Genomic DNA, 27,537 nt, shown 5'->3' with positions numbered 1-27,537 from the left:
GAACTCTAAATTCACAGAAATATTCCAGAATAATTCTTCCTCACTGCCCATTGGCTGGATGTATGTAAATTTAATTACACTCACTGGCCACTTTGTTAGGTACACCTGTGTAACTAACTGATTTACCATGCTGACAATGACCTGCTGAAGTTCAAACTCAGCATCAGAATGGGAAATGATTTAAGTGACTCTGATTGTGGCCTGGTTGTTGGTGTAATCGCTGTCGTTTACAAAGAATGGTCTGGAAAAGAGAAAATATCCAGTGAGCAACGTTTTTTGGGTAAAAATGCCTCATTGATGTCAGAGGTCAGAAAGAGTATTCCCAGAGCGCTTTGAGGTGTCAGATAACCACAAATAACCAGTCACTGCATCCAAAATATAGAGAAGAACATCATTGAAGAACACAAAACATACAACGTTGAAGCAGATCAGATTTGTTCACGTTCACCAAAATTGGACAATAGAAGACTGGAAAAACAATGTAGCACCCACTGAGCATCATTTCAACACCACAGCCTACCTTAGTATTGTTACTGACCACGTCCCCCCCCTTTATGATGACAGTGTTCCCATCTACCTGGCTACTTCCGGGAGGATAACTCATCATGTCACAAAGCTCAAATGATCTCAAACTGTTTTCTTGAACATGACAATAAGTTCACTGCACTATAATAGCCTCCACAGTCACCAGATCTCAATGCAATATAGCACCTTTGGGATGTGGTGGAAGAGGAGATTCACATCTCTCCTCACATTGCAACTGTGTGATGTTATCATGTAAATATGGACTAAAGTCTCTGAGGAATGTTTCCAGCACCATGTCTCATCTATGCCATGAAGAATTAATGCAGCTCTGATGGCAAAAGAGGGTCCAACCAGGTACTTGCAAGGCGTACCTAACAAATTGGCCAGTGAGTGTATCTTTGACTGTTGTATGAAAGTAGTAATTATCAAGCTGTACATTATAAAAAGGACTAACCAACAATTCAATTAATATTTTTTAGGAAGTGGCATGAGGACTATAGTAGCAGCTTATTTTCTAGTCTCATCTTGACCCACATTGCAGATTTTCTTGTCAAAAGTTTAAAAAAAAATTGATTAAGCTCTTTTAGAATATGGACCACCCTTTTTAACCTCTCACTGTGACTTGGAAATGTTAGGACAGGGTCAGAGTTTCCCTCTGAGAAGCCCCCGCCCCTCTTTTAAAAGGTCTATAATTAGGTTCAATGAGCTCCAGGGACACAACAGTGAGTGCTGGTGTGAGAGCAAGACTGGTGGCTGCCCATGACCCATGACAGCACTTTTTATTAAATAAAGGAACTAAAAGTGAGCACTGGAATCAGGGAGGTTACAAGAACATTTTTGGGGCTATTTCGAAGCTTCTTGTGCAACAGAGTTCCCGTTTTGCACTTGAGAGAGCCGAGGAAAGGCCAAGGAGTTCACTAACAAGATGGGAGATGAGAAACAAGACGGCAAAGTGCTTCTCGTTGAAGAAACAAAGGTGAAAGTGCTTTATGAAACTGAGACATCTCTCCAGCTGGATACCAAAGCTGAGTACCCAAATGCAGGGTCAAACTCCATCTACTCAGCAATTCTCAGCAGGAATGAAGCTGTCAAAGATGCCAAGCGTCTTAAGACCTTTCTGGAGCTGCGAGACAAATATGTGGAGAAGAATGTTATGTTTGAAGACCCTCTGTTCCCTGCAGATGACTCCTCACTTTTCTACAGTAGGAAACCTTCAATGAAGATTGAATGGAAACGTCCGTCGGTGAGTGCCAGTCTTCAGGGATCATGTCGTTTGGGCCAAGTTGCACATAATGCGAATGAGTCTCTTACATGTTTACATAGGTGCTTCTCTTAAATCTGTGTACCTTATCACTTCCTCCACACCACATGGCTGGAGTGTCAGGTTCAGACGGTTGCATGGTGGCTCACGCATTGCGCTCGGTTATCACCTTCTACAATCACAGACAGCTGTGACTCTCACGCAGAGGGTCGCACTCAGCTGGTGCTGGGATTCAAACTAGCAACTGAGCATTGACCTCGGGGGTTCATATTTTTATGATGCATACTCCCAAAAGGGTTTGATACTTTTCCAGGGCGTTTGCCTTTGGCGATAAATGAGTCAGATTGGCAGTCGTTAAAGTGGCATTTGGCAAAAGGTATTCAGACATGTTCGCGTTACATGCAAACACACTGAGAAAGACATTAACACCAAGAGGCAGAAGCAGCGATGAGAAAAGTCCTGCCTGTTACACAAAACTTATGAATCAATGCCAGAATGTAAAATGCTCTTTTTGAATTATTCCAAATATTAGCTCACAAATGTAAGCTGACCACCTGGATCTTTACATAGTAAATAAATCAGTGGATTCAACTGGACGCCTTGCTAATCAGCTGTTTTTGCTTTAGCATATTTAATGTTTCCGTCATAATATAAATGCTTTATGAGCTACAGTGTCCATATTTCTTACCCTGCATAGCATGTACAGGCTGGAAATATGCACAAAAAACCACATTGTGGTATGTGTCATGGATTTAAGAGCTTTAAACTGTTACACTTCGTGACACACCTAGTTCTTGTCAATTGTGGGCGGACAGATTTGTGGACAGTTGATGCCTCGCCATGACATCAGCTCATCGATCCTTTGGCTGGATGAGCGAACAAAAAGAAGAAAAAAATTGAAATCTGTAGTGTAATATAGGATATCAGATAAAGGAAGTGGAGTTAAAACCACAACAAAGTGGAAGTATTACATTTTTTTTCCTATTCAACGCTTTTTAGTGTTGTACAAAGGCATTCGATTCCATTACACAAAATTGACAGAAGTATGATAAAAATGAAAAGAAAATCAAAAGTTAGGATAAAAAGTTGTTTAAAAACCCGGGTGCAAGATTATAAAAGGTGTTAAATAGAAATAAATAAATACATATATGTATTGCATCATCACTGACCTGTATGAACAGCATACATATGGCTCTGTCTATTCCTTTCAGCATGATGGTATGATATATTTTTTACATTTTCATTAAATCATAAGAAAATAATTTTCAACCCAACATTATTCGCTAATCTCATTCTTAAATGCCTGCTTTGTAAATTCAGTATAACACTAACACGAAGGCTGATTGCTGCTTCAAGTTTCACCAATGAAGCGTGAGACACTCAGCTGAGATCAGTGATACTTGAATGCCACACAGGGGTCAGCTGTGGAGGGTGCTTTAAATCAGGAACATGAAACTGCATTTTTATATTTTATGATGTAAAATGGGGAAAAATAGTTTGTTTTTCTTCAAAATTACTATGAAATTGCACACTACTAAAAATTGCTTACATTATATTCTGTGTACCAAATCTAAATATTTTGTAATTTCAAATAAAATACATTTTCCATTTTAATTCAGGGGAATTACGGCCTTAGTCACAGGCTGTATTATACAATGGAGATGTATGACCCACAGCATAATTCATACTTAAGTCAAATGCTGAAATCATGTATGTATATGTGTGTGAATATTCATTATAGTAGACAGTCTGGACAACAACGCCTTGTTTTACAAATACATTTGTAATCAGGAGTTATGAGGTGAGGTCTTTTATACCAGAGGGCCTCTAACAGGAGCCTCCATGTAAATATGAAGTGAATGCAGAGGGCGTCTCATGGTTCCAAAACCTGACCTGGCAGAAGGCATTACATCACTTGCTTTCAGTTGTAAATCCAGATTTTAGTTTTCCATCAACAGAAATATAAGCTTTTATATTTTATATATTTTATATTGCAAATAAATTGAGTGTTGGGGAAGCGGTAATCTGAAATCTAACCATGAGAAGTTTGGTAAAAACAGAAAGCAAACCAGGGCAGCATGTCAGGATGGACAAATCCCCTTTATCATTTCACAAGCTTCAAATCTTTGAAACTCCTCAACTAAAGACCTTAATCCGTCCCAAAAGAGGTGAGGAAATGACACGAGGAGAGAAGAGTTGAGGAGACGGATATTTACAAACCCAATTCTGAAAAGGTTCAGCACAGGGACTTTTCTTTTACGAAGCTGTGCTTTTTAATAGACACAATATGTGGTTTACCATTGTGTTTCTGGAATAAGTAAGGCTCTCTCTGAATAGACGTTAGGAGCACATGTCACTCTAAAACCCGTATATACCTTTCAGCACTGATAGTGCCTTTTCAGATGCACAGGCTGAGTTCAGAGACGATCGTAGATTCAGAGATGAACAGTTTTTCAGTTTGTTTCAGTCGTTTTTAAATGAGATTTCTAGATGTGATCATGTTCATACATGGCTTCTTCTTTGCATCACAAAGCATTTGCGGATTGCAGAATGAACTGTGTCCACATTCAAAGATTTTTGGAAGTGATTCCCATGCCAGAATCGTGCAGTGCTGCCTCAGTTCCCAAAGATTATGACCATCCAATACTGATTTTCAGCCTTTCTGATACACAGAGTTCTCCAGAGTTTCTGAACCTTGTGATGATATTATTCACTTTAAATGATGAAATATTCCAAGTTGTCACAATTTTACATTTTGGAGTATTATTCTAAAATTGTGCCACAATTCGTGAATTCAGTTTTCTTTGCAGATTGGTGAAGCTTTGCCCTTTACTCTGGAGAAACTTTGCCTCTAAGAAGTTATTTTTAAACCAGTCATATTACTAACCTGTTGCCAAATAAACTATTTAATTGCAAAATGTTTCCCCAGCTGTTTCTTTTTAGTACCACTTATTTTTCCAAGCTTTTGCCACCCTCTCCCTAAGCTTTTAAATAACAGGTTTGAAAATCATTACAGATTTATACATGTATAAAATATATCGTATATTTAAACATACATAACAAAACTCTGGGATCAAAATAATATGATGTCAAAAAATAATTTTGTGATACAAATTACTGAATAAACATAAATCTGATGTTTGAAAGCAGATATTAAAGTTGTATGAACACAAACAGCCGTACAGAACCTTTGTCTGGTATCCGTTACATTATAATCAGGAGCTTAATCTGTACAAATAACTTGGAACCAAAGTTTCTGGTTTTATATACAAAGCCAACTTTTTCCATGCAGTTTGATACCAAAGGAAAAGTGGCGCAAAGAAAGAAAGTCCTGGGTTTTCTCTTGGTGCTCAGGTTTCTCACGGGGTAACTGTCTGTCAGGACGCAGGAAGTGTTGCAAAAGAGATTTTTAATCTCAAGAGTTTCACTTCCTGGATGAAGAAAATATAACAATTGAGATTCTATACCGATTCTCCACGGAAAGAACAATTATTCTGCCTTTTAGTCATTTTCGTCATCTGCTGACACATAACAAATGCATTATGTCATGGAGAACATCCTTTGGTTAAATGAAAAAGTACATCATTACTTTCATAATGTGAAACGACTGAGATTTCATAACATATTTTTTTTTAAAATTCCCTTCCTGACGTTTTTTGTCTTCCAGGAAATTTGTGAAAACCCCCAGTTCATCATAGATGGAGCCAACAGAACAGACATCTGTCAGGGAGAATTAGGTAACATCTGAACTGTCTGCGCTTTCAAAAAAGTGATTTTACCCACATTTCACTCTTTTGAAAAGACATTACAGTGGTTTTTTTAAGCCTGTATGTTAAGTTAGCACTGTCGCCTCATAGCAAGAAGCTCCAGCTGGGGCCTTTCTGTGTGGAGTTTGCATGTTTTCCTCATGTTTGTGCGGATTCTTTCCGGGTACTCAGTCCAAAAACATGCATGGTTTTAATTAATAGGTTAATTAGTGATTCTAAATTGGCAGTGCAAATAGTTTACTATCAAAAGCCCTGCCTCTAACTAATTTTTATAAAAGGGATGACATCAAACAAAACAGCTACCAGAGCCTGAAAGCATTAAGTCGAGCAGTGTAAGTGTCAGTTTCATCTGCATCTGATTTTATATTGGTTATGGGGCAAGTGAGCATGCTGAACAATTACTGACCTCGAGCCTGAGTTCGAGTTCGAATTCTGACACTTGCAGCAATTTGGTGTGTGACAACTCTGTTACCCTGTGAAGTAATTTGTTTGGATGAAATCACAGCTCATCAATCTGTTGTCGACAGGTGACTGCTGGCTGCTGGCTGCCATCGCCTGTCTCACGCTGAACGAGAAGCTGCTGTACAGAGTTATTCCCCCGGACCAGAGCTTCACCGAAAACTACGCCGGCATCTTCCACTTCCAGGTTGAAATGTGACATTTTGGGCATCGTGCTGTTAACAGAAAACCATTTTATGTGTGTCAAATTTATAGTAAAAGGAAAACCAAGTAAAACATATGTCAAAGAGTATTTCAGATTTCGATATATTAGTTTTTTACTATGATCGTTTGGTCAGTGGGAGAGTAGGTTTTTATAAATACATTTTTATGTTCTTGGATAAAGTGTAAAAATGCGCCTTGGTTTGGTTTTGTTGAGTGTATTTAGTGTTAATAACCTGATTGTGAATATGTTCACTCATAGCTCAGTCTTTAAAATGAATACAATGGGGTAAAACGTTTAATGTTTGCCTCAAAAACATATTTGAATAAACACAGTGTTATAAAGTGTTATAAAATTTTAAAGACGTAACTCAAAATCACATTTGAGTAGATGACAATAAAACCTTTTTTAAAAAGTCCAAATATCTCAACATGGAATTATACTATAGTATCTATTAATGTGAAACATGATATGATGAAGGATATACAGATATTTCTGTCAAATGAAAAATGTTGATGCCTTTTTTCAGACAGAATTTTTGCTTCATGTTTATTCAGTTCAATTCAATTTTATCACAACAACAGTCGCCTCAAGGCGCTTTATATCGTAAGGTAGACCCTATAATAACACATACAGAGAAAAACCCAACAATCATATGACCCCCTATGAGCAAGCACTTTGGCGACAGTGGGAAGGAAAAACTCCCTTTTAACAGGAAGAAACCTCGGTCAGAAACAGGCTCAGGGAGGGGCGGGGCCATCTACCGTGACCAGTTGGGGTGAGAGAAGGAAAACAGGATAAAAGACAAGCTGTGGAAGAGAGACAGAGATTAATCACAAGTATGATTTAATGCAGAGAGGTCTGTTAACACATAGTGAGTGAGAAAGGTGACTGAAAAGAAAAAACTTAATGCATCATGGGAATCCCCCAGCAGCCTACACCAATTGCAGCATAACTAAGAGAGGATTCAGGGTCACCTGATCCAGCCCTAACTATATGCAATTGTTGGAAAGTCTTAAGCTTAATCTTAAAATAGAGATAGTGTCTGTCTCCCGAATACAAACTGGAAGCTGACTCCATAGAAGAGGGGCCTGAAAACTCTATGAACAACAAGTGCAAAGTGCTCTAATGGGGTGATATGGTGCTAAAAGGTCATTAAGATAAGCTGGGGCCTGTTAATTTAAGACCTTGTATGTGAGGAGCAGGATTTTGAATTCAATTCTGGATTTAAAAGGGAGCCAATGAAGGGAAGCCAATACAGGAGAAATATGCTCTCTTTATAGTCCCTATATGTCAGTTATATGTCAGTACTCAGTCTGGAGCATTTTGGATTAACTGAAAGCTTTTCAGGGAGATTTTTGGACCTCCTGAAAACAATGAATTGCAGTAGTCCAGGGCATAGAACACATTTTGAGCTGATGATAAAAGTTTAAAAGATGTTTTTCACATGTCACATGAAAAGTTATCAGTTGTTTCGCCTTACTTAAAATTGATAAATAAATCAATCATGTTGTGGATGGCGAGCTATTTTCCTTGTATGGTAAAAATACTTTGCCATGTCATCAATGATTTTCTCTGTCGTTTCCACACTCAGTTCTGGCGTTATGGCGAGTGGATTGATGTCGTCGTGGACGACCGCATTCCCACCTGCAACAACCAGCTGGTTTTCACAAAGTCTTTCAGAAAGAACGAGTTCTGGAGCGCTCTTTTGGAAAAAGCTTATGCCAAGTAAGCAGAGCCTATTAATGTCCCATGCAGTCAAGCAGTCATGCACACCGTCATCTGACATGCGTTGCTGTTCAGCGTGGTTCAGATTTCCAGTCCATACACCGAACGACAGTTCTTGTTTCTTCTTATTGAAAAAAAGTCTGCCATTGAACTGTTTCAGGTGTTTTTAACGCAAATTGAGGTTTTTCAATAAAAGTTTTAGTCTGAACAACAAATCTCAGTCTTAAACTGCGATTTAGCAACCAATTATGAACTGTGTTACTGAGCCGTATGTACTTTTGCAGTGTACTCTCACACTGATTTGTGACACACCTCGAGCGTCCTCATATTTCCCGAATTGACAGCCAGCTGTGTGAAAAGTATCAGCCCCGGAGAACACACATGTCAGCACACTGACCAGAATGATCGACCTCTCTCTCAGGTTGCACGGGTCTTATGAGGCACTGAAAGGAGGGAACACTTTGGAAGCCATGGAGGATTTCACAGGTGGAGTTACCGAGTACTTTGAATTGTCTGATGATCCCACAGAGCTCTACAAGATCATGAAGAATGCACTGGAGAGAGGCTCACTGATGGGCTGCTCCATAGATGTATGTGTTTGAGGTTAAAGCATCACTCTTTGTCATGTTTCTTTCATTTCATTTTAAGTGTTAGCAAGTAAAATGCACAGATTTCACACAAAGTTTTCTACATTTTTTTCCCTCCCCTCAGCTCTGTCAAAGAGAGCAGATATCTGTCATATGTAACTCTCAGGCACGCAGCCCCACCCACCTGCTGTTTTGCTGTTATTGGCTTAAAATGGCTTAGAGTTAAAATGACTTATTTCGGACAGGGAATAAACTGAGTGTCCACAACAATACCAAGTATAGGATAAACAAGGATTATTTTGAACTGTGAATCAGTCAAAGCTACTATGGAGTCTAATAATAAAACATATGATGTATGCTTTGTCTGTCAGGTTTCTTCAGAGAGTGAATTGGAGAGTCGGACTGAGCAGGGGCTGGTCAGGGGTCATGCCTATTCCATCATAAGCCTGGAGGAGGTAGAGTGAGACATCCATGTAAATGCACATCGTCTGGTGGACAAGGCATTTTTTTGGTTATTTTTTTTTCCTGCTTCTTTGCAAGTGTGATGAGGTTTCAAAGGACACAAGAATTCGCCTGATTCGTTTGCGCAATCCCTGGGGTTTTGTGCTCTGGAAAGGACCCTGGAGTGCAAAGTTTGTATATTTTTACTCTTAAATAACGCAGCATATCACCCTTAAGTAAGACATGGTGGTAGTGGAGGTCTCACCACTTGCCAGCATAATTAAAAAAATAGTGTCTCCTATTTGCTTAGTTTGTATTTAGGAAATTTGATCTTTCCACAGTTCAAAGGAGTGGTCGACAATTTCCGCTGCAGACAGAGAAAACCTGAAAAAACAGACCATAGAGGCAAGTGAGTTCTGGTGAGTGAAACACCTTCCCACACACCTTTTTGTCTATAATGACTTAACTTTTTTTTTTTTTGAAATCTTTCATCCACAGTTTTGTGAGAAGTTCCTACTACAGTATAATATAGCTACCATCACTGTTAGTGTTCAGCTCAAATCACAGCTTAGCGTCAAACACCTTATGGTGACTTTGAGATATCAGTGTACATAGAATGACTTTTCAACTGCCACCGTGCATGGCCTCTTTGTTGCCCCACTACTGATAAAAACCTATAAATAGCAAAACCCATCCACCAAGCAGTTTTGTTCACTACAAAATGAACCTGCAAAGAGATACAAATTCTAACTTTTTACAGTATAATACTACAGTCAAATTTCAAAAGCCAATAAAACCTAGGTGAATGCTAAATGTATTTAACTGTACTCAAATATCTGTAAAACTCTTTGGAGTTGTTCTGCCACTGTTTACTTAACATTTTCCTACTTGAGAACCATTTGTTTGCATTGCATTGTGAGGGAATGATGAACCTAGTGACTGTATTTACTCAGCAAGCACCTTTTTTATTTTTACTTCTTTTGTGTTTCACTTCAGGATGTCCTTTGCTGATTTCAAGAAGAATTTCAGCAAGCTGGAGATGTGCAACCTGACCCCCGACACGCTGCAGGGGGATGAAAGAAACACCTGGACAGTGTCGGTCCACGAGGGTCGCTGGGTGAGAGGAAGCTCTGCTGGTGGCTGTAGGAACTTCCCAGGTAGGCTTTGTTCTTTTTGGATCAGCTTTCATACTTTTAAAAGACGATATTGTAAAAACTCTCACTTACATAATTCGTGTTTATATGAATCTGTGCTGCATATTTACTTTGTGTATTTTACAGACACGTTTTGGACAAACCCTCAGTATCGTCTGCAGCTGTATGAGGAGGACGATGACCCGGATGACGAGCAGGTGGCCTGCACTGTTGTCGTGGCACTGATGCAGAAAGGTCGAAGGATGCAGCGCCATCAAGGGGCCAAATTTCTCACCATAGGCTTTTCCATCTACGAGGTAGTGATCACACCTCATTTTTTCTTCAGAAAGTACACACGTGTCCAGGATTTGAGAAGTTAACCTGATATTTAACTTCTTTTGTGTCTCTGCAGGTGCCGAAGGAGGTATAATGATCTTGCATCTTTCACTTTATTTGCTTGTATCCCCAAGAGAGGTTTCACTTGTATAAAAAGGGGGGAAAGAAAAGTTACAATACATTATAATATTTCTTATTGCTATCATTAACAAGTCACCATTTCTACAACCCTGTTCACAGATGTGTGGGCAGAATCAACATCTGCAGAAGGACTTCTTCCTCTACACAGCCTCCAAGGCAAAATGCAAGAGTTACATTAACCTGCGGGAGGTAACGGAGCGTTTCTGTCTGCCTCCCGGTGAGTACGTCATCATCCCCACAATCTTTAAACCCCACGAAGAAGGAGAGTTCATCCTCAGGGTCTTCTCTGAGAAGCAGAGCACATCAGAGTAAGGGTTACTATCGTGTTTTTCTTGAGAGCCAAATTGCTTTTAAAATTACAAGATGTAGAAAGGCAGCATTGCTGAGGTATGTTTGCTTTTCTCCACAGGGAGGCAGAGACTACGATTGGATCAGATCAAACGCAGGTTTGCAGCGTAATGTTAGAAGCAGTGGGGTTAAAATATGTTCTTGCTTTTATTGCAGTGGACTGTAAACTGAAAGGCTGGTTTATCTTTCCTGTTTAGAAACCTGTGTTTTAATCACACACACTCACCGGTCATTTCATTAGGTATACCTTCATAGTACTAGGTTGTACCCTTTTTGCTCTGCAGATTTGTCAGCTGCACACGTGATAGGACTCTCCCGTTCCACCACATCCCAAAGGTACTCTATTGGATTGAGATCATGGGACCGTGGAGGCTATTTGAGTGCAGTGAACTTATTGTCATGTTCAAGAAACGAGTTTGAGATTATCTGAGTTTAATAATGTAATAAGGCAGCGCCTGGGGAGCAGTGTGTAGGGACGGTACCTTGCTCAGGGGTACCTCGGGGTAACCGTTCAGTGGAGTCGAACCCCCGACCTTCCGATCATGGGGCCACCACTCTACCTACTGAGCTATAACTGCCCCTGTTTTGTGACATGGCATGTTACTGTGCTGGAAACAGCCATCAGAAGATGGATACACTGTGGTCAGAAAGTAATAGACATGGTCACCAACAATACTCAGGTAGGCTCTGGCAGTTAAATGTTTTTGGTACTAAGGAGACCAAAAGGTGCCCGCACCATTATTCCACCACCAGCAGGCTGAATTGTTGATACAAGGCATGATGGATCTGTGCCTACATGTTGGTTACACCAAATTCTGACCCAACCATCCATAATTGAGACTCAGACCACCCAAAATTTTTTCCAATCTCCTGTTGTCCAATTTTGGTGAGCTTATGCAAACTGTAGCCTCGGTTTCCTGTTCTTCTGCTGCTGTTGAAGAAATGTACACGATGACTGGCTGATTTGTGTTAACAAACAGTTGAATGGGTGTACCTAATAAAGTGGCTGGTGAGTGTATTTCAGAAACATCTATTCAATTTTGTTTATTTATTTATACAGTGCCAAATTTGCTAGTTGGGGTTGCATCACATCCTTACTGTAGCACTCAACTCCCTCATCATACTTGCACTCAGTTAATGAAGATACTGGACTTTCTCAGCTGTGACAGTGTATTGACTGTTTGGGGAAGTGTAAACCATACTATATCTTCTTTAATTGTTTCTTTTGTACAAAATGGAAATGGAGATCACCTCTTTTCCTTTTTATGGGAGTTTTAATATAACTGAAGGACTCTGATGAAGGACACAAAGACGGGGTTGTTAATCCATACATACAAATATGCAGGTTCAGTTCCTTACACCAAAGCACTAGAGATGAAAAGTAGAAAAGATAAAGAATATTGGGGGGAAAATCCCGCTTCAAGAAGGATGAAAATACTAAATTCATCTTTCCATGGAGTGCAGCAGACAGTCATTAGATGCCACATTTAACTTTAACACTATGCTCACATACAACTCCGTATTCTTGGACTCAACTTAAGTAGCTTTGCATATATTTGGTTCAAAATAACCCTCATGTATCCTAGGTGCACCCCCTTCAGTTAATCCACTGTATGAAACAAGCTCCCTTCCACTTAACCTCACTCGCTCCTAATTGGCTGCTCTAACAAAAAGTGGCAGGGCCCCGCCCACCCTCTTATTCATACATACATATATCTGGCTGAATATGACACTAATATGACCTGTTTAAAGTCTGCATTAATATGCCTTTCAGATCAGCATGTCCTACAGATCACTGCAATGTCGGTTAGAATTTGATTTCAAAGCCCAGCTTTGTGTCTTACATATTCATTAACTTTACTCTTGAACTTTCCCTAGCTTGTTCTGATGCATATGTTCTGTACTCAGACCAACTAATAGACTTGAACTTCCAAGTGTTTCCTCCTCCATTTCATCTCATTTCATCTTTTTGTCTCTCCTTGTCTTATTGGTCACCAGCAAGAAAAGAAACAGAAAGAAAAGGTAATGAATGTCTGTAGCAGTTGGATTGTTAGGCTGCTTTTTTGCTGAGCTCTTTCTTCACTGCTCCTTTCCAACACGTGTCAGCTATTAGAAGCGTTTGCCGACACAATATTAAATGTAGAGTTTATGACCAGTGGGATTACTGCAAACTGACTCTTTTTTTAAATTCTTTTTGTCTTTTCTACATGTCAGCCTATTGTATTTGTGTCAGATAGAGCACTGGCCAGCAAAGAAATCGAGCACGACACGATTCGGGGGGAGAAGAAGAAGAAACCAAAGGTAAATGTCCTTGGTGTGGCGAGTCTTCTGTCACATGGCAAACAGCTCATGTCTGTCATATTTTCCTGGTGACTGATGACTCCAAAATGCAATCTTTACTGGATCAGATAACATGACTGGGAATAAAACAATTGAGTCTGAAGCCAGTAGAGCTCAAGTAACTCAGCTGCACCTGTTTTCCTGTAGAGACACTCTAATGTTAGCTGTCCGCAGTCTTGTTTTTCCCATATGCTGCTCTCCTCTGGTATCATAGAGAAACACATCCAATCATTTAATGATTAAATAGACTGATAAAAGCCATGAAAACCCCTTTCTAATGTTACACCTTATATATATATACACCTGCTTTCCCTTTATAATGCCTATAAAGACCAGTTAGTACGGTAATTAAATAACTTTGTGACTTGCTCACAAGAACAACAAGAACAAAGCAAAACACTCTGTCGATATATTTTAGTGTAACACTACCTTTAAATATGACTTTATTAATTTATATGAAATTTGATTTACACTTTTACAACAATGTCAGCAGCAACTGATTATTATGAGTGCTATACATGCATCCTATGATAGAGAAGATGTATTGGACTACATGATACTGCACAGTAGTACCAAATAGAGACTGACTGAGTGTACAGCGTTCTGTATGAAATTAAAGTGAAATCTTCAAGTGAAAACCTTTTGAAAATGACCCAACTTTGTTGCTTCGAACATCAGGAAAAATCGTTGTCTGGCAGGAAGAAGATTATCCACAATTATTTCCCCACAAAGCCAAACACAGACTCAGTAGTGGAGTCCGGTCTGGGCTCTGGCTGGGCCGTTCCAGTACTTTAATCTTCTGGTGAAACCAGTCTTTGTTGATTTGGACGCATGCATTGGGTCATGAATTGATGAAAGGGGGAATTCCTCAAAGGTGCCACTTTGATCGCTTATATGTCTATATAAACTTAAGTTTTAAAACTTATATCCATAACTCGTGTAAAAAAGTTTTCTTTGCAGTCCTCTCAGAAACGACGTATACTGTTAGTGCTTTTAGGTGCTTGTAATCAAATGCACTTGATTAATTGATCATCAGAAAGTGGGAGCACCTCTTTAAATCAGAGGTTTTGACTGTTTACTGATGAGAAAAATTCTGTTGTGTGTCAATACGATGCAACAATCTTCCCAGGAGTGGATGTATCACCAAGTTCACCCCAAGGTAATGCTCAGAGAAACTGAACTGGAAGAGTTGTCAGGAAGAAGCCTCTATTCTCTAAAACAAACATGGCAGCAGAGCTTTGGCTCAGAAAGTTGAATCTGAATAAACCACAAGACTTCTGGAAGAGTGTCCTTTAGACAGACGAGACCAAAGTGAAGGTGCACGACATCACGTTTAGTGAAAACCAAACACAACATATCAACACAAAAACCTCATACCAACTGCCAAGCATGCTGAGGGAGGGGTGATGATGTGGGCTTGTTTGGCAGCCACAGGACCTGGACACCTTGCTGTCATTGAGTCAACCATAAACTCCTGTGTATACCAAAGTATTCTAGATCCAAATGTGAGGCCATCCGTCAACAGCTGCCGAAAGCTGAAACTGGGTCGTGCAACAACAAATCTACAACAGAATGACTGAAAAAGAAAAGAATCGAGGTCCTGTGCACAAATGTCCCCAATGAACTGACCCAACATTGTAAAGACTCATAAAGTCATACAGAAAATGATTACTTCAGGTTATTGTGCAGTTCTACAAGTGACTGAATCAGCCATGCTTTAGTTTTTCATGGGACTGCACAGATTCCTGTGAAAACTTTCTTCTTCCACAACTACAGGTGTTGGACTCTTTGAGTTAGAAGCATTCGAACTTTGAAACCTTATTTCTAATCTTTAGTTACTGCTGCACAGCAAAGTTCATCAGTGTTTCTTTCCTTCACGTTTCTAAGTCTTCGCAGTTTCTTTTTGTGAACCTGTCTTTGTAAATAATTTCTTTCCTCTCTCCTTCAGCAGAAACTTCTCCAACCTGAGGAAACCGACGAGGAAAAGCAGTTCAGGGCTATTTACCAACAGATTGCTGGTGGTGTGAGTATTGCACAGTTAGTTTGAGGACAACACTATAAAGACTCTCATCGGCTAATATGAAACAAATCATCGCTCCCTCAGGACATGCAGATCTGTGCCAATGAACTCAAAACGATCTTAAAAAACGTGCTTTCCAAACGTGAGTACGCAGAAAAGATTGCGATTACAGCTGCCGCCAGCGTGCTCGGCATTCACACTGAGCTGTGCTTTTCCACAGATAATAACATAAAGTCAGAAGGTTTCAGCCTCGAGACGTGTCGGAGTATGATCGCCTTAATGGACGTATCCTTTCAACTGATTTCAATTAGAGGATTGCGTGCACATAACTCTACTGTTTGCCCAGTTTCCCAGTAACAGAACAGAACATTGCACCTTATGTAAATACTTTATTCTGGAAAGTCAAAGTAAAACAGTTGGGTTGAACAGTACGTAGCAGGTGTTTCCATGACTGATGCTTTTGTGCTCAGACTGATGGGACAGGAAAGCTGAATCTGCAGGAGTTCAAACACTTGTGGAAAAAGATCAAGGACTGGCAGGTAGGATAGCTTTAACCACAGCTGATGTCTGCTCATGCTTGATATGTTTTTATCTGATTGTCCGACTTTGGGTCTGCAGCTCATCTTCAAACGTTACGACAAAGATAAAACCTGGTCTATCAGTAGTTTCGAGATGAGGAATGCTGTTAATGATGCAGGTGAGCAGAAAAAACAGATTTTTCATTTGTAGCACAATAATTATTATTTCTTTTTAGAATTAACATATTTTGCCAATGCACTCCTTGCCTGTGCGTTCCAGTTTAATGTGAGAATGATGTAATTTACATATTTAAATATATATTTTTTATCTCCATATCAGGGTTTCAACTCAACAAACAACTGTATGACATCATAGCCATGCGCTATGCAGATGAACGCCTGAACATTGATTTTGATAGTTACATCTGCTGCTTTGTGAGGCTAGAAGGCATGTTCAGTAAGTACAGACCACACACATCTGGTGCCAAAAACACTTGCATAGGACTGATTATTAGCCTATTTGACAGATTTAAGACATTGTTATGATGATATAGTGATATTAAATTTACTTTACTGAATCTAATTATCTTACAGAATGAATTAATGTATTTTTAAAGCTCTGAGTGGTTGAAAAGTTACCCAGCTCCATAATCTGTTGTCTCTTATAGGAGCATTCAGTGCCTTTGACAAAGATGGAGATGGAATAATCAAGCTCAACGTGCTGGAGGTAAGACACTCTTATTTTTGCCGTTCTGTGCCTCGTTCCATAACTTAATCTGGTCCTATTTAGGTCATTTGTGACCTTGTAAAGAATAAAACTTAAAGTAGGAATAAAATGAGGGGGGAAAAGCCTGGAACTACAGAAATCGAGAAGTGTACCATGTACAGAGTGAAAACTACATTTCCCTGAAGGGTGTTTCTAATATCTTTTTTGCTGACTTGAGTCACACAGTAAAAACCAAAACACAGAAATGGTATCATCAATGTGGCTTTTGCTGTGCTACAGTAAATGACAATAATTCTTTTATTCTCTTTACAGTGGCTTCAGCTGACGATGTACTCATAGATCATGTCCATGTCAGTTGGCGACTCATCACGTGAGATTGGAATAAACTTCACCACGACGTAGCTCGTCATTGCTCCAATTTCCTCTAGATTCAGATTTAATGGTCAGGTTTATTCCTGTAATCTTTTAAATATTAAAACAGATAAGAAGTAGGTTTTCTGAGCTCTGATAACCAGGTTACACCAGATGTTAATGTGAAATGTAAACAGACACGCACAGATGCAGAATTTCCCTTTGTTGTTAAGTCGTAAAGAATATGTGGCTATCAATGCTTTTATTTTAAAGTGGAAGCAAACACTGTGATTATTTGTTGTAATTTTATTGATGTACACATACAGTAGGTATTAAACAAAATAAAATACATACTGTACTAAAATTAAGGCGTGACTTTTATTATACAAGATTGCTGGAGAGTCTTTGGACAGCCTGGTTTCAAATATGTGATGTAGAACAAAGTTAAACAGGGAAACAGAACATTTCCAAGAGTTACAGTCAGAAATGTGAAAATGACCAAAAGTCAGCTAACAAAATAAAGGAATAATAAGCAGGAGAATTGAGGCTTTACATGAATAAAATCATGGCGGTTCAGCTATGTGTCAAAGAAATACAGTATCTCTGCTTCTGCTGCATCATCTTTGATCTCTCCCGTCTGTCTGGGGAGTCGAGGAGTCTCCTAGAAAACTCATGGGTATCATACGGAATCTCAATTCTGCCACTGGAAAAATATAAATAAATAAGTTTTTAAAAATCGCCAGACAAAGTTGAAACTTTGAGTTGCGCATCTCAAAATTTTGGCTTACTAAATACCCCAAAATTTTAAGGTGCTTCTGAGTAAGTTGAAATTTCAAGATATACAACTTGAAATGTTGATTTATGGAGAGCAAACTTTTTTTTTTTCACGAGCTTCCATAACATCATCAGCTGGTGGAGTTCACCGTACAGTCTACTTCACAGTTATTCTGACACGTTTCTCAATTTGCTGCATGTTTATTAGCTTCACATACAAATGAATGATATTCATGACAGCTCGACGTCTTCACAGGAAGAAAAAAAAAAAAAAAAAAAAGCAGGAAACAATTTTCATTAACAAATAAATCCAAATTACAAAGTATGAAATGATCTAATGGATTAGTGGCACTTCAAGAAAATACCAGTTATAAACGTCCAAGGAAAAGAAGTTCAATTTTGTGGGATTAAAGTGGTAAATATAGGAGAAAAATGCAGAATATTTTAAGAGGAAAAAAGCCGAATATTATTATTAACTCACAAAGCGGTGAGAAAATACAAATCGCCTGAGATTAATTGACACATTTATGAGAGGAAGAAACAAAGCAAGTGGCTTAACTCTGCATAGATATGCTGATCAGGTTCATGCATGAGTTATCGCATTATGCTTTATTTTATAACCATCAGTAGCACACTAGTGATTTTTAGCACTGTGTGTTTACAGGAGAAAGCAACAGAGTGATTTAGATGATTTAGAAGCTCATGTTTTCCAGCTCAAGCTATCACCCGCTGCTCATTCTCACTGAAACACAATCTGTGTCGTGTATTTCTCTCAATTTTCTAACTTTAATCTCAGAGAATTTCTGAATTTTACTTGCAGTTTGATGACTTTGAAATCTCAGAATACCACCAAAATGACAAGCTGGAAACAAAAACGTGAGAGCGTGTGAGACTCCACCCTGGCTTGCTGCATCACTTTACCACCATTCCCATCAGGGCTGCACGTTACTGTCGTTCTCCACGTGAGTCTGCATGTGTTCAGAAAGCTCCTGCGGCAAAATGCAAACAAAGCTGACAAACTGGTCTCTCTGAATGAACCACAAGAAGAAAACACATAGCCTAGCTAATGAGGTACGCTAACAAACTGTTCACTACCTGTCTGACTGAATGCTGCGTGGCAAAAAAAGTGTCGCAGCCTCTCCAGCGACACTTGACCGTCTGCAGATTTTGGTTGCTGTGATCTTTAGTAAGGTGCTGTAGCAAGTGATCCTGCATGCCAAAGATCAGAGAGCAATTCTGCCACTGGAAAGAGAGCAAATACAACAAAAAATCTTCAAGAAAAAGGCACTGTGTGAACGTGGAGGAGTCACTGTTCCAGTTTATAACATCAGGTTCTTACCCAGCAGCGGTAGTTTTTCATCAAGTTGAGCTTTACAGCTTGAACGCTGCCATCGTAACAGCCTGTGTAGATCTGCGTGTGGAGCAATCGACCACAGAGAAACAAGTCAGCAGTGTTTATTCATCCCTTTCCTGTATGAACCGCTGCCAAGCAAGTTTATATTTAAAAAGCAAAAAAAAAAAAAAATACAGCTGGACCAGCTTTAATTGCACTTACCACACTTTTATGTACAGCCATGCACATCACCATGTCACTGTGACCGCCATATACCTGCAGCCGGTCATGAGACTAAACACAAAGTAAAACACACACACACACACACACACACACACACACACACACGACAACAGATAACTGTAACTAAAAACAGATTACAAAGGTTTTTATAAAAAATTATTATTTTTTAAATACCCAAAAAGGTGAAAAAAGAAAAATCAAAGTTCCTCAAATTGTGTAGTTACATGGACAGGGACAAATATGTAGCATCAACCAAAGCCGCACAGCATTTAAAGTCTAAATGGATTTGCAACAGTCATTTACAAAAGAAAAAAAATTGTAACCTAATCATTTGTTGCGTTCTTTTCTGTTCTACTTTGGAAGAAAATAGAGTCATAATACCTGTAGCTCATAAACTCGAACCAGTTTATCCAAACAGGCTGTTACCATCACTTTCCCCAAGATGACAATTGATGTGACAGCATGACCGTGACCCTTGTAGATGCGAACCAACTCGCCCGTCTGCAGACAGGAAAACATGGCAACAAAACTAAACGATAAAAAACACACATCACTTACCAAAAGCACAAGGCTCGCACACATTACTAAAGTTACACTAAAAATACCGGCAGCCAACAGTAATAGCCCTCAGCTTCTTAGTAGAAGCACCTATGTTATAAATCCAAAAATCCTCAGTGATTTTCACAAAAGTTGGCCTCTGACCTTGAGATCAAGGTTATCAGGATTAGAAGTTGTCAGACACTTTTAGTAGTGCCTCTACGGTAGCAGTTCAAAAATCTTCAGTGACATCTTTCTCGATTTATTCTGTTCACGTTTAAAAAAAATATACCTCTGACCTTGATCTTGAGGTCGAGCTCCCTGAGATTCAAATTCTTTTGAGATGTTTAGTAGATGCACCAATTGTGTTAATTTCAAAATCCTTCACCAGCTTGTTCTTGAGTTATTGCATTTTCAAACTTGAGTTTTTACGCGGCTGCCGGACAAAAATGAGCCGTTTATGGTTGACTGCTAACCAGGCTTAAAAAAAAAACAAAAAAAAACAACTCATGCTAGCAGAAATGATTTGGTGTCTGCATCTTTCATGTGATAAAACATCAATATTTTATGACTAAAAACACCCAAACTAAAAAACTAAAACAAAACATTAAAACAGAATTCAACTTTTTTTAAATAACACTAATAACACTGAAAATTCTCGCTAGCATAATTTCATTGATCTTTTTTAAGTAAGTCAAGTCACTTACATGGATGTTGTGGGCATGTACAGATGTGTCACTGGAACCACTGAAAACCAGGTCATTCACTACCTGAAAACAACAACAACCAAAGTCAACAAGATGCAAGAAGTGCTGCCTGCAGGTCATAAACCAAACACCAGCCAACCATTTCCTCCCACACATACAGAAAACAAAACATTTTCACTGCTGTCATTTTATGACTATCAAGTTTTACCACATGCTGAATGTTGACTCTGATGTCAACACAGACTTGATGTTGATTATGAAAACTTTAATAACCGTTTTCAGCAAAACAGACTGTTAAAGGATGTAGAATTTCCCCACCTTCATACAAAGTACAGTCTTGGTGTGACCTTCCAGTGACCGCAGCAGCAAGCCGCTCTTGGCATCGCGCACGCTGATAGTGCTGTCATACGATCCGACCAGAAGCAGCCGGCGAGCGCCCTCCTGAGCTGTGCCCAGGCAGCTCACGCCTCGTGGGCCGTGGCACTCGAACACATCCAGCTGTTTCAGAGTCTAAAAAGATCAAAGTTGTTGGAAAGAAGAGAAGGGATATATATATATATATATATTTTTTTTTTTAAATGAACACTATGGCATGTACAGTAATTATCCAATTTCACTGACCTTTACATCATAGCTAGCAACTGATCCGCTGGCAGTCCCAGCATACAGAATATTCCAGGCTATGTGCAAATACAGCACTCTGTCAGGAAGGGCAAGCTGCTCCAGACACTTCTTAGACTGCAGAAAACAGTCGATTATAAGACAAAATCAATAAATGCTCAACAAAACACACGTTTACTTCAACAAACACATTCTGACTGAGTTTCACACTAAAATCCAGCCAGTGGGCAACTTTGTGACAGCAGCACTTCATTACTTCCAAAAACACGTCCAACACCAACCACATTAAGTCCTATCAAGACATTATATACCTTTATGCTGTAACAGCGGATAGTTTGATCGCTGGATCCTGTGTAGAGGCGTGTCGGCATATTTGGGATGGATGACACCAGTAGACAGTTGATTTTATTTGTGTGACCGTCAAATATTGTTAAGCACTCCTTGGTCTGGATACATAAGACAAAATATAGATGTTAATAATAGAGGAAAGAGACATACATTTCTTTAAAGACAAAACAGTGACATTCAGTCGCTTTTGTCTGATTAAAATCCCTCTCAAAGAGGGTGCTGTACCAAAAACCTCATTGTGATCGATTTGGTCGCTAGCAGATGGCCCTCAGTTTCCATCCATTTGCATGAAAAATGCTTGTCTGCAAACACTGGCTAACTAACCACAGAGTGGCAGTAAAACTTGTAAAAGTGCAATGCAGATCAGAAACAGAGCACATTTACCTTCCAAAGAAAGATGTGGCTTGGACCTGAAACCACCACATTAAATGGCACAACTGCAAGTTTACGACCAATTTCTCCAATCAACTGCCAGCAACCTCTTATTCCCATTTACAATCTGCTATGCTGTCCATAGTCAGGGCTAAAGTGGACCAGAAAGGTTTGGAAAGACGGCATTCAGCTAATGAGCAACTAAATCTGGCAGTCAGGTTAGTGCATATTGATATGAGTTCACACGCTGCAGCCCGGCGTTGCTTCTGGTGATGGCCTGGAGATACTTCAGTGATAAGAAAATAACGTCCCACGGCTCATTTACACCTTGAACACACCCTGTCTCACCCCTGTGATGCATTCATGGTGCACACGTAAAGCTGAGGTTGCTGTAGTTAAGCTTATAGCTGCCTACTAAAGAGGAGCATGTCTGCAAGGTTTCTGCACAGTTTCACAGGTGGGAACTGCAAGTGAAATTTTAGCAAATAGGAACTGGAAATTAGACAAATATCTTACATAATATCTGCTTACATCTTACTGAATTCAGCTGGTACCGTTAGTAATTCTACACCCAGCGTGTATCAATGCCAAATCCCACTTTAACCCCTGCTCGTGGTTAACTGTCAGCTCATTTCATTAAAAACTGCACCAATGCCACAAAGATACTTGAGAAGTCCAGTTCAGAGACTCAAATTGAAAAAAAATGCACTAGAGATAAAACTGGACAAAATTTTGAAGTGCCAAGAACATACCACTAGACTGTAGGCCCGAGCCGTGTTGTCCCCCGAGCACGTGTACAGGACGCCATTGTGGACTTGAAGGCTGTTCACGGGGCCGCTGTGATTTAGAAACTCTCCCAAGGATGGCTCCTCATCATCAACGGATGCTGAAATAACAGCGACTAGGTTTATTTCTTTCTTTTTTTTAAGAATCTAAAAAAAATAATAATACATATTTGAAATTTTCATGGTACATTTTAGCTCAAAAAAGGCAGTATGTTTTATCATTGCTGACAAACAGCAGAGATTACTCACCTGCAGGCGTGTTGGCATCTTTCCCTTCCAAAGCTGATGGCTTAATTTCACTGAAGGGATGAGAGAAATGGATCAGTTTTCCTGTAAAGTTCAGGATTGGAACCCTGAAACGATCCAAAGCGTGAACCTCACCTGTTGTCCTGACTTTGTTGAGACGTTTGTGTGCTTGCAGAGCTGAACTCAGCATTCACAGAGTGAAGCGGCTCCTGTGGCTGTGCCGGAACCTTTAAATCTTTTCCAAATGAGTCCTCACAGTCCGATTCATCGACGGCTATGACCTCCATGTTGGAGCGATCGATCATTTCAACAGAATCGTCGCTCTCGTTCCCCTTGTCATCTGCCACAGGTTGCCGTTTTTCTCTTTCGGGATTACCACTGGCTGGCTCTGGTTCTTTGGCCACCATCTTTGTCATTGCACAGTCCTGTAATCCCACTCTTGTTTCTTGCTGCTGCTGCCTGGCAGATGATTCAAGAGAAAGAAGTATATTTGCAGATGTGGAGCACTCTGCGTTGGACTGATTGGCAGAGATGGCAGCAGCAGCAGTTAAGGGAGCTGCTAAGTGTGTTTGTGGGAGCAGCAGGGAGGGAAACAAAGATACGGGTTGGTTCAGAGGGACCTGAGCAGCATCGGTTTTACTGGGCACTGCTGTGGACAAGTGGCTGGCTTGTCCAACTGTGGACCGATGGCACATTTCTTGCTTCACTGTTAAAACGAGCGGAGCTGGAAGAGGTGGGGTGATGGATAATGCTGGAGCTGTGGAAGCCGATTGCTGAGTTGTTGAGGAGCCAGGTAACAGGCTCGAAGGAGGAATGGAGGGAGATCGAACACTGGCAGCTCCCGCCGATGACGATGTTCCTGAGTACCCTTCTGGAAGAGATTAAGAAAGACGAGAGAAAGGCATTTGTTGCCCACGGAACCATTCTGAGTTCAAGTTTTCACTGCCAGTGTACATCTACCGTACCTTGCATTCCCTGCAGGATCTCAATGCGCTTGGCTCTTAGGCTGTTGACCTCAGAAGTGAACTAAAACAGCAGAAAGACCCAAACTTATGAATGGCTCCTTTGAGGTCAAACATTTATTTATTGGACATTTCTTCATTACCTGCTGTCTCAGTAGCAAAAGTCTCTGGACTTCTGCATACGCAGTTTGCAGGGCATTACGGGCCTGGACCAGAGACTTGTCCAAATTCTGCAATGAGTGGCTCAACTCTTCCTCACGCAGTGACACCGCCAACAGCTGGTCCATTTGTTCCTGATCTGCAAGTGGAGGGAAAAAAAAGTGGGAATGACTGACGAATGTTTGACCCCCCCCCCCCCTCAAAAAACTGCTACATTATCTTAAGCTGCCTCAGAATTTAAGCATAGTTTTAAGGATAAAAGACAGTTTATGAACGTTTGAAAGCAGATTGAGGTAGAAGGTTAACGTGATATTTAGAATCCCCATATATCATTCCCAATATAATGTCAATACAAACCATGGCAGCAAGAAACATCGTTTTAAATATAGCATGATTGTCACTTTGACCTTAAGCTTAATCAATTGGCCTTGACGGAGAGGTCAGAGGTCAAATGTGACAATGTTTGTTCCAGTTTCTTATATTTCATTGCATATAAAAAGGTTTGTTACCTAAAAAAAATCTTACTAATCATCAGAATCACCTTTGTTTGACTTTGTTTTCTTCTTTTTCCCACTTGGCTCCTTGTCAGAATGACCGTCAACCTGCAAAAACATATCAATTCCACCACTGAAATGCATCTGCAAACTGGATGTTTCGGAAATGCGTCACAGCATGCAGTACTAATCACCGTCACCGTGGTGTGTTTCCTCTTGCTGGCACTAGTGCTGCCCCTTAAATCTGAATTAAAATCCTCAAAGTTTGGCTCCACTTTCATCTGTATTTGTGCAGCTGTCTGGCTGCTGCCAGGATCCTGAGCTGCAGCCGGCTGCCCTGAAGCTTCCTGAACCTGAGAGTCTGACTGTGTCCCTGTGTCACGCTCAGTATCAGCAGTGTCTCGGAATGGAGGGGGTGCAGTCGAGTGTGGCACCGAAACAGAGTCTGGAAACGACTCCCAGTGGAAGCCTTCGGACAGCGGCATGTCAAAGTCCTGCGGACGCACTGAGCTGCCTTGGTGAGTCGGACGATTCGACAACTCAATTCCAAACCTGAAAGTTTAAACAGTGACAACAAATAGCATAAAGAAATATCAACTCCAAACTGGGAAAGCACAAATACAACGAAACACCTTATTGGATGGCGATTTCCTCACCTCTGCGTGCCTTTTGCCTTCCTTTTCACCTCCTCATGCCCCGCTGTCCAGTTCTGATTACTCCTGGCCCCCGAAAAGCTAAGCAACGTGTTTGTAGTTGATTTACATCCAGCCTCCTTCTCCCCATGAGCTTGGCCTGCTTTGTGAGCAATTCGAACCTTAGGTTTGTTTGAGTCCGGCTCAGATGAAGCGGTCTTTTCAGTACATCTTTTAGGTGAAGTCAGGCCGTTGGTGGCCACCTGAGATGCATTATTCCCGTTGTTTGGCAGTCTGTCTGCACCTCCTGAGCTCTTTTCATGGTCCTGAGCTTTTTCAGTCAGAGCGGAGGTGCCTGCTGGCTGCTCTGCCTCAGTTCTGCTTTGTTGTGAGGTCACGGGATCAGCCACCTGGACGCCGGCCTCACTCTTCTGTCTCCGGGCTTCTCGGTCTGCTCTGCATGGCTCCCTCACACCCAGCGCTCTTCTGATTTGCTTCAGCATGGCAGTGACATCAACTTCTCGTATAGGAGCTGCGCTGTTGGCCGGTGCAGGTTGAGCTGAGCGGCGTACACTTTCCTGCCCTGTAGTCGCAGCTTGGCTCCGATCAAAGATGATGGCTCCATTATCAGGGAGCTGGTCGCTGGTGAAGACTGTGTTTGTTGCACCATTATACTTCCTGCTGCGATAGTTGTACTGGCTCACAGAAGGTCCTGCCATCTGGTGCCAGAGGTCGGTGGCACCCCCTTGAGTCTCGACGAATCTTTCCATTTGGGAGGTCACAAGTTTGACTCGGCAGGGCTGATTGTTGACAGAAGCGTTATGCCAGCTTCGACCTTCGGGCTCTCCAGACATAGGAGCCAGTCTCCTGCTTTGACAATGAAGGCTTGATTCTGCATTGTGAGGTCTTTGCTTACTGGATACTTTGTTCTCCTTGTTCTGGACGACACCATTGCTCCTGCCTTTGTGCTCATCATTCTGCCTTTGCTCCAGCTGCACCTGTTTTGACTGTCTATGCTTTTCCACTTTGGATGCACCAGTCTTTGTTTTGGTGGTTCCCTTTGACAAATGAGCACGCCTCTGACCAGCCACCTGCTTCAGTTTCTTTTTCTTTTTTTTTGTTACTTTCTTCCTACGGCGGGAGAAAAAAAAAAAAAGGCAGTCGTTTCCATCAACAACATATTATAACATGGAGAGATTCCAATCGTTTTATTAAAAACAGGTGAAAAACTTACTTCTCTCTTTTCAGTGCCTTGTTTCTCTCCTTGATCTGGGTTATAGACTCTGTGCTGAGAGTCTTAAACAGAGACAGGGGCTTCACATTTTTGGACATCAAGCTCTTCAACTTGGCTTTGTGCTGAACGGTCGAGATGTGCTGGGCATACTCATTTAAACCCATGGAGGAAGCTTTGCATGCCTGACAGTCATGAAAGGAATCTCTGTTCAAGAAAGGGTACAACATATACTGTCAGAATTAAAAATACGGTTATATGTCAGTGAAACTTTGTCATTTTCAATATTGTTCAAGGCTACTTGAAAAACTGCAAAAGGTTTTGGCTTCTCCGAGGCAGCGTATAAAGAAAAGAGAGGTGGTTCAAGACTCTTGCACTGCACTGTATGTCTGACTGAATGAAAAGTGTTTGTCATCAGCAGTGATAAACACACATTTCTCAAATTAGACACAGTACTCACTTGCCCAACACTGACTCCAGCTCTCTGTGATGCAGCATGCTGTGCATATGCTCGTGTGCTTCCTGTAGTTAGAGACATATTATCAAGATTACAAATTATCTATAAAGAAACTGCAGGTTATTCATCTCTACTGAGAATCCAGATGCTTCGGTGAATTAAGAGCCACTTACATGCCTCAAATACCAGCTGCGACACAAAATGCAGTAGCTGCTTTTAGACGTCTGGGAGGTTTGTGGAGGATTCTGCTCCACATGGGATTTGACCACCTTCTCGTGTGGCGTTTGGACGTTTGCCATTTCTGATGACGTGAGACTAGAACCCCAAACTGTTCAGTGTCTCAACATGTCATTGCTGATGGCAGCATTTATATTGAACCTGAGCAGTAGAAAAGAAGCACAGCCATTGAAACACATTGAAAATTAGCTCAACGTGGTCTTCAACTCAGAACTAGCCACTCGTTTGAAACGGTTTTAACACTTTTTTGAGCATTAACGACATTACGATTCGCCAAAGCCGCTGGGAAAAGTTAATCGCATCAAAGTGACGCCTATTTGGGTTCCACGCAACAAAATCTTAGCTGCAGATAATATTTACCTCGTAAATTTCACAAGGCAACAAGCATTCACTGCTCTAATGCCGCCATGTTTGCCTGCGTAAATCACGTCACGTCAAAGTCCACCAATCGCGTTCCGGAGACCGGAAGCTTGTGAGAGGAAAGGAGATGTCGTAGATCTACAAAAGGTAAGATG

At 40.6% G+C, this 27,537-nt stretch overlaps 2 protein-coding genes across 6 annotated transcripts; one reads left to right on the top strand and one right to left on the bottom strand.

Moving 5' to 3' along the window:
* The first annotated feature begins 1,236 nt into the window (after nt 1-1,236).
* capn3b (calpain 3b) lies at nt 1,237-17,248 on the top strand. Of its 5 annotated transcripts, none has more exons than XM_080289570.1 (23): nt 1,237-1,768; nt 5,454-5,523; nt 6,081-6,199; nt 7,809-7,942; nt 8,364-8,532; nt 8,901-8,984; nt 9,070-9,161; nt 9,312-9,389; nt 9,967-10,127; nt 10,251-10,420; nt 10,516-10,527; nt 10,680-10,888; nt 10,990-11,026; nt 12,927-12,950; nt 13,143-13,229; nt 15,220-15,291; nt 15,373-15,430; nt 15,509-15,573; nt 15,759-15,827; nt 15,907-15,985; nt 16,147-16,263; nt 16,475-16,533; nt 16,846-17,248. In XM_080289570.1, exons 1-23 carry the CDS (start codon nt 1,451-1,453, stop codon nt 16,870-16,872), a joined length of 2,310 nt encoding a protein of 769 aa, XP_080145696.1. In that variant the 5' UTR covers nt 1,237-1,450; the 3' UTR covers nt 16,873-17,248. The 5 variants fall into 5 exon arrangements, with proteins under 5 accessions (XP_080145696.1, XP_026049786.2, XP_080145697.1 ...); XM_026194001.2 differs by having other exon boundaries at nt 15,217-15,291; XM_080289571.1 differs by lacking the exon at nt 12,927-12,950.
* Nucleotides 17,176-27,529, bottom strand: znf106b (zinc finger protein 106b). The gene is made up of 21 exons (XM_026193998.2): nt 27,383-27,529; nt 26,959-27,163; nt 26,789-26,850; nt 26,332-26,535; nt 25,122-26,228; nt 24,660-25,017; nt 24,513-24,573; nt 23,956-24,110; nt 23,816-23,876; nt 22,986-23,721; nt 22,854-22,903; nt 22,572-22,705; nt 21,411-21,545; nt 21,100-21,216; nt 20,797-20,988; nt 20,479-20,541; nt 19,616-19,735; nt 19,214-19,285; nt 18,998-19,069; nt 18,754-18,900; nt 17,176-18,647 (listed from the first exon to the last, which is right to left on the bottom strand). The coding sequence occupies exons 2-21, from the start codon at nt 27,082-27,084 to the stop codon at nt 18,591-18,593; spliced, it is 4,029 nt and encodes a 1,342-aa protein (XP_026049783.2). The 5' UTR covers nt 27,085-27,163; nt 27,383-27,529; the 3' UTR covers nt 17,176-18,590.
* Nucleotides 27,530-27,537: the final 8 nt, after the last annotated feature.

Source organism: Astatotilapia calliptera, chromosome 15, assembly GCF_964374335.1.
Source record: "Astatotilapia calliptera chromosome 15, fAstCal68.1, whole genome shotgun sequence".
NCBI classification, from domain to species: domain Eukaryota; kingdom Metazoa; phylum Chordata; class Actinopteri; order Cichliformes; family Cichlidae; genus Astatotilapia; species Astatotilapia calliptera.
This window is presented reverse-complemented; position numbering and strand designations above follow the sequence as displayed.

What these genes read in the sequence shown, in the direction of transcription:
- znf106b (XM_026193998.2), bottom strand. Translation starts at nt 27,084, where the DNA reads ATGGCAAACGTCCAAACGCCACACGAGAAGGTGGTCAAATCCCATGTG. An exon ending in TCCGCTGTTACAGCATAAAG is followed by an intron (nt 21,217 to 21,410) that starts GTATATAATGTC and finishes TGTTTTCTGCAG; the next exon opens with TCTAAGAAGTGTCTGGAGCA. An exon ending in TTGCTAGCTATGATGTAAAG is followed by an intron (nt 20,989 to 21,099) that starts GTCAGTGAAATT and finishes TGATCTTTTTAG; the next exon opens with ACTCTGAAACAGCTGGATGT.
- capn3b (XM_026194001.2), top strand. Translation starts at nt 1,451, where the DNA reads ATGGGAGATGAGAAACAAGACGGCAAAGTGCTTCTCGTTGAAGAAACA. An exon ending in TGATGGGCTGCTCCATAGAT is followed by an intron (nt 8,533 to 8,900) that starts GTATGTGTTTGA and finishes TTTGTCTGTCAG; the next exon opens with GTTTCTTCAGAGAGTGAATT. An exon ending in GAATGCTGTTAATGATGCAG is followed by an intron (nt 15,986 to 16,146) that starts GTGAGCAGAAAA and finishes TCTCCATATCAG; the next exon opens with GGTTTCAACTCAACAAACAA.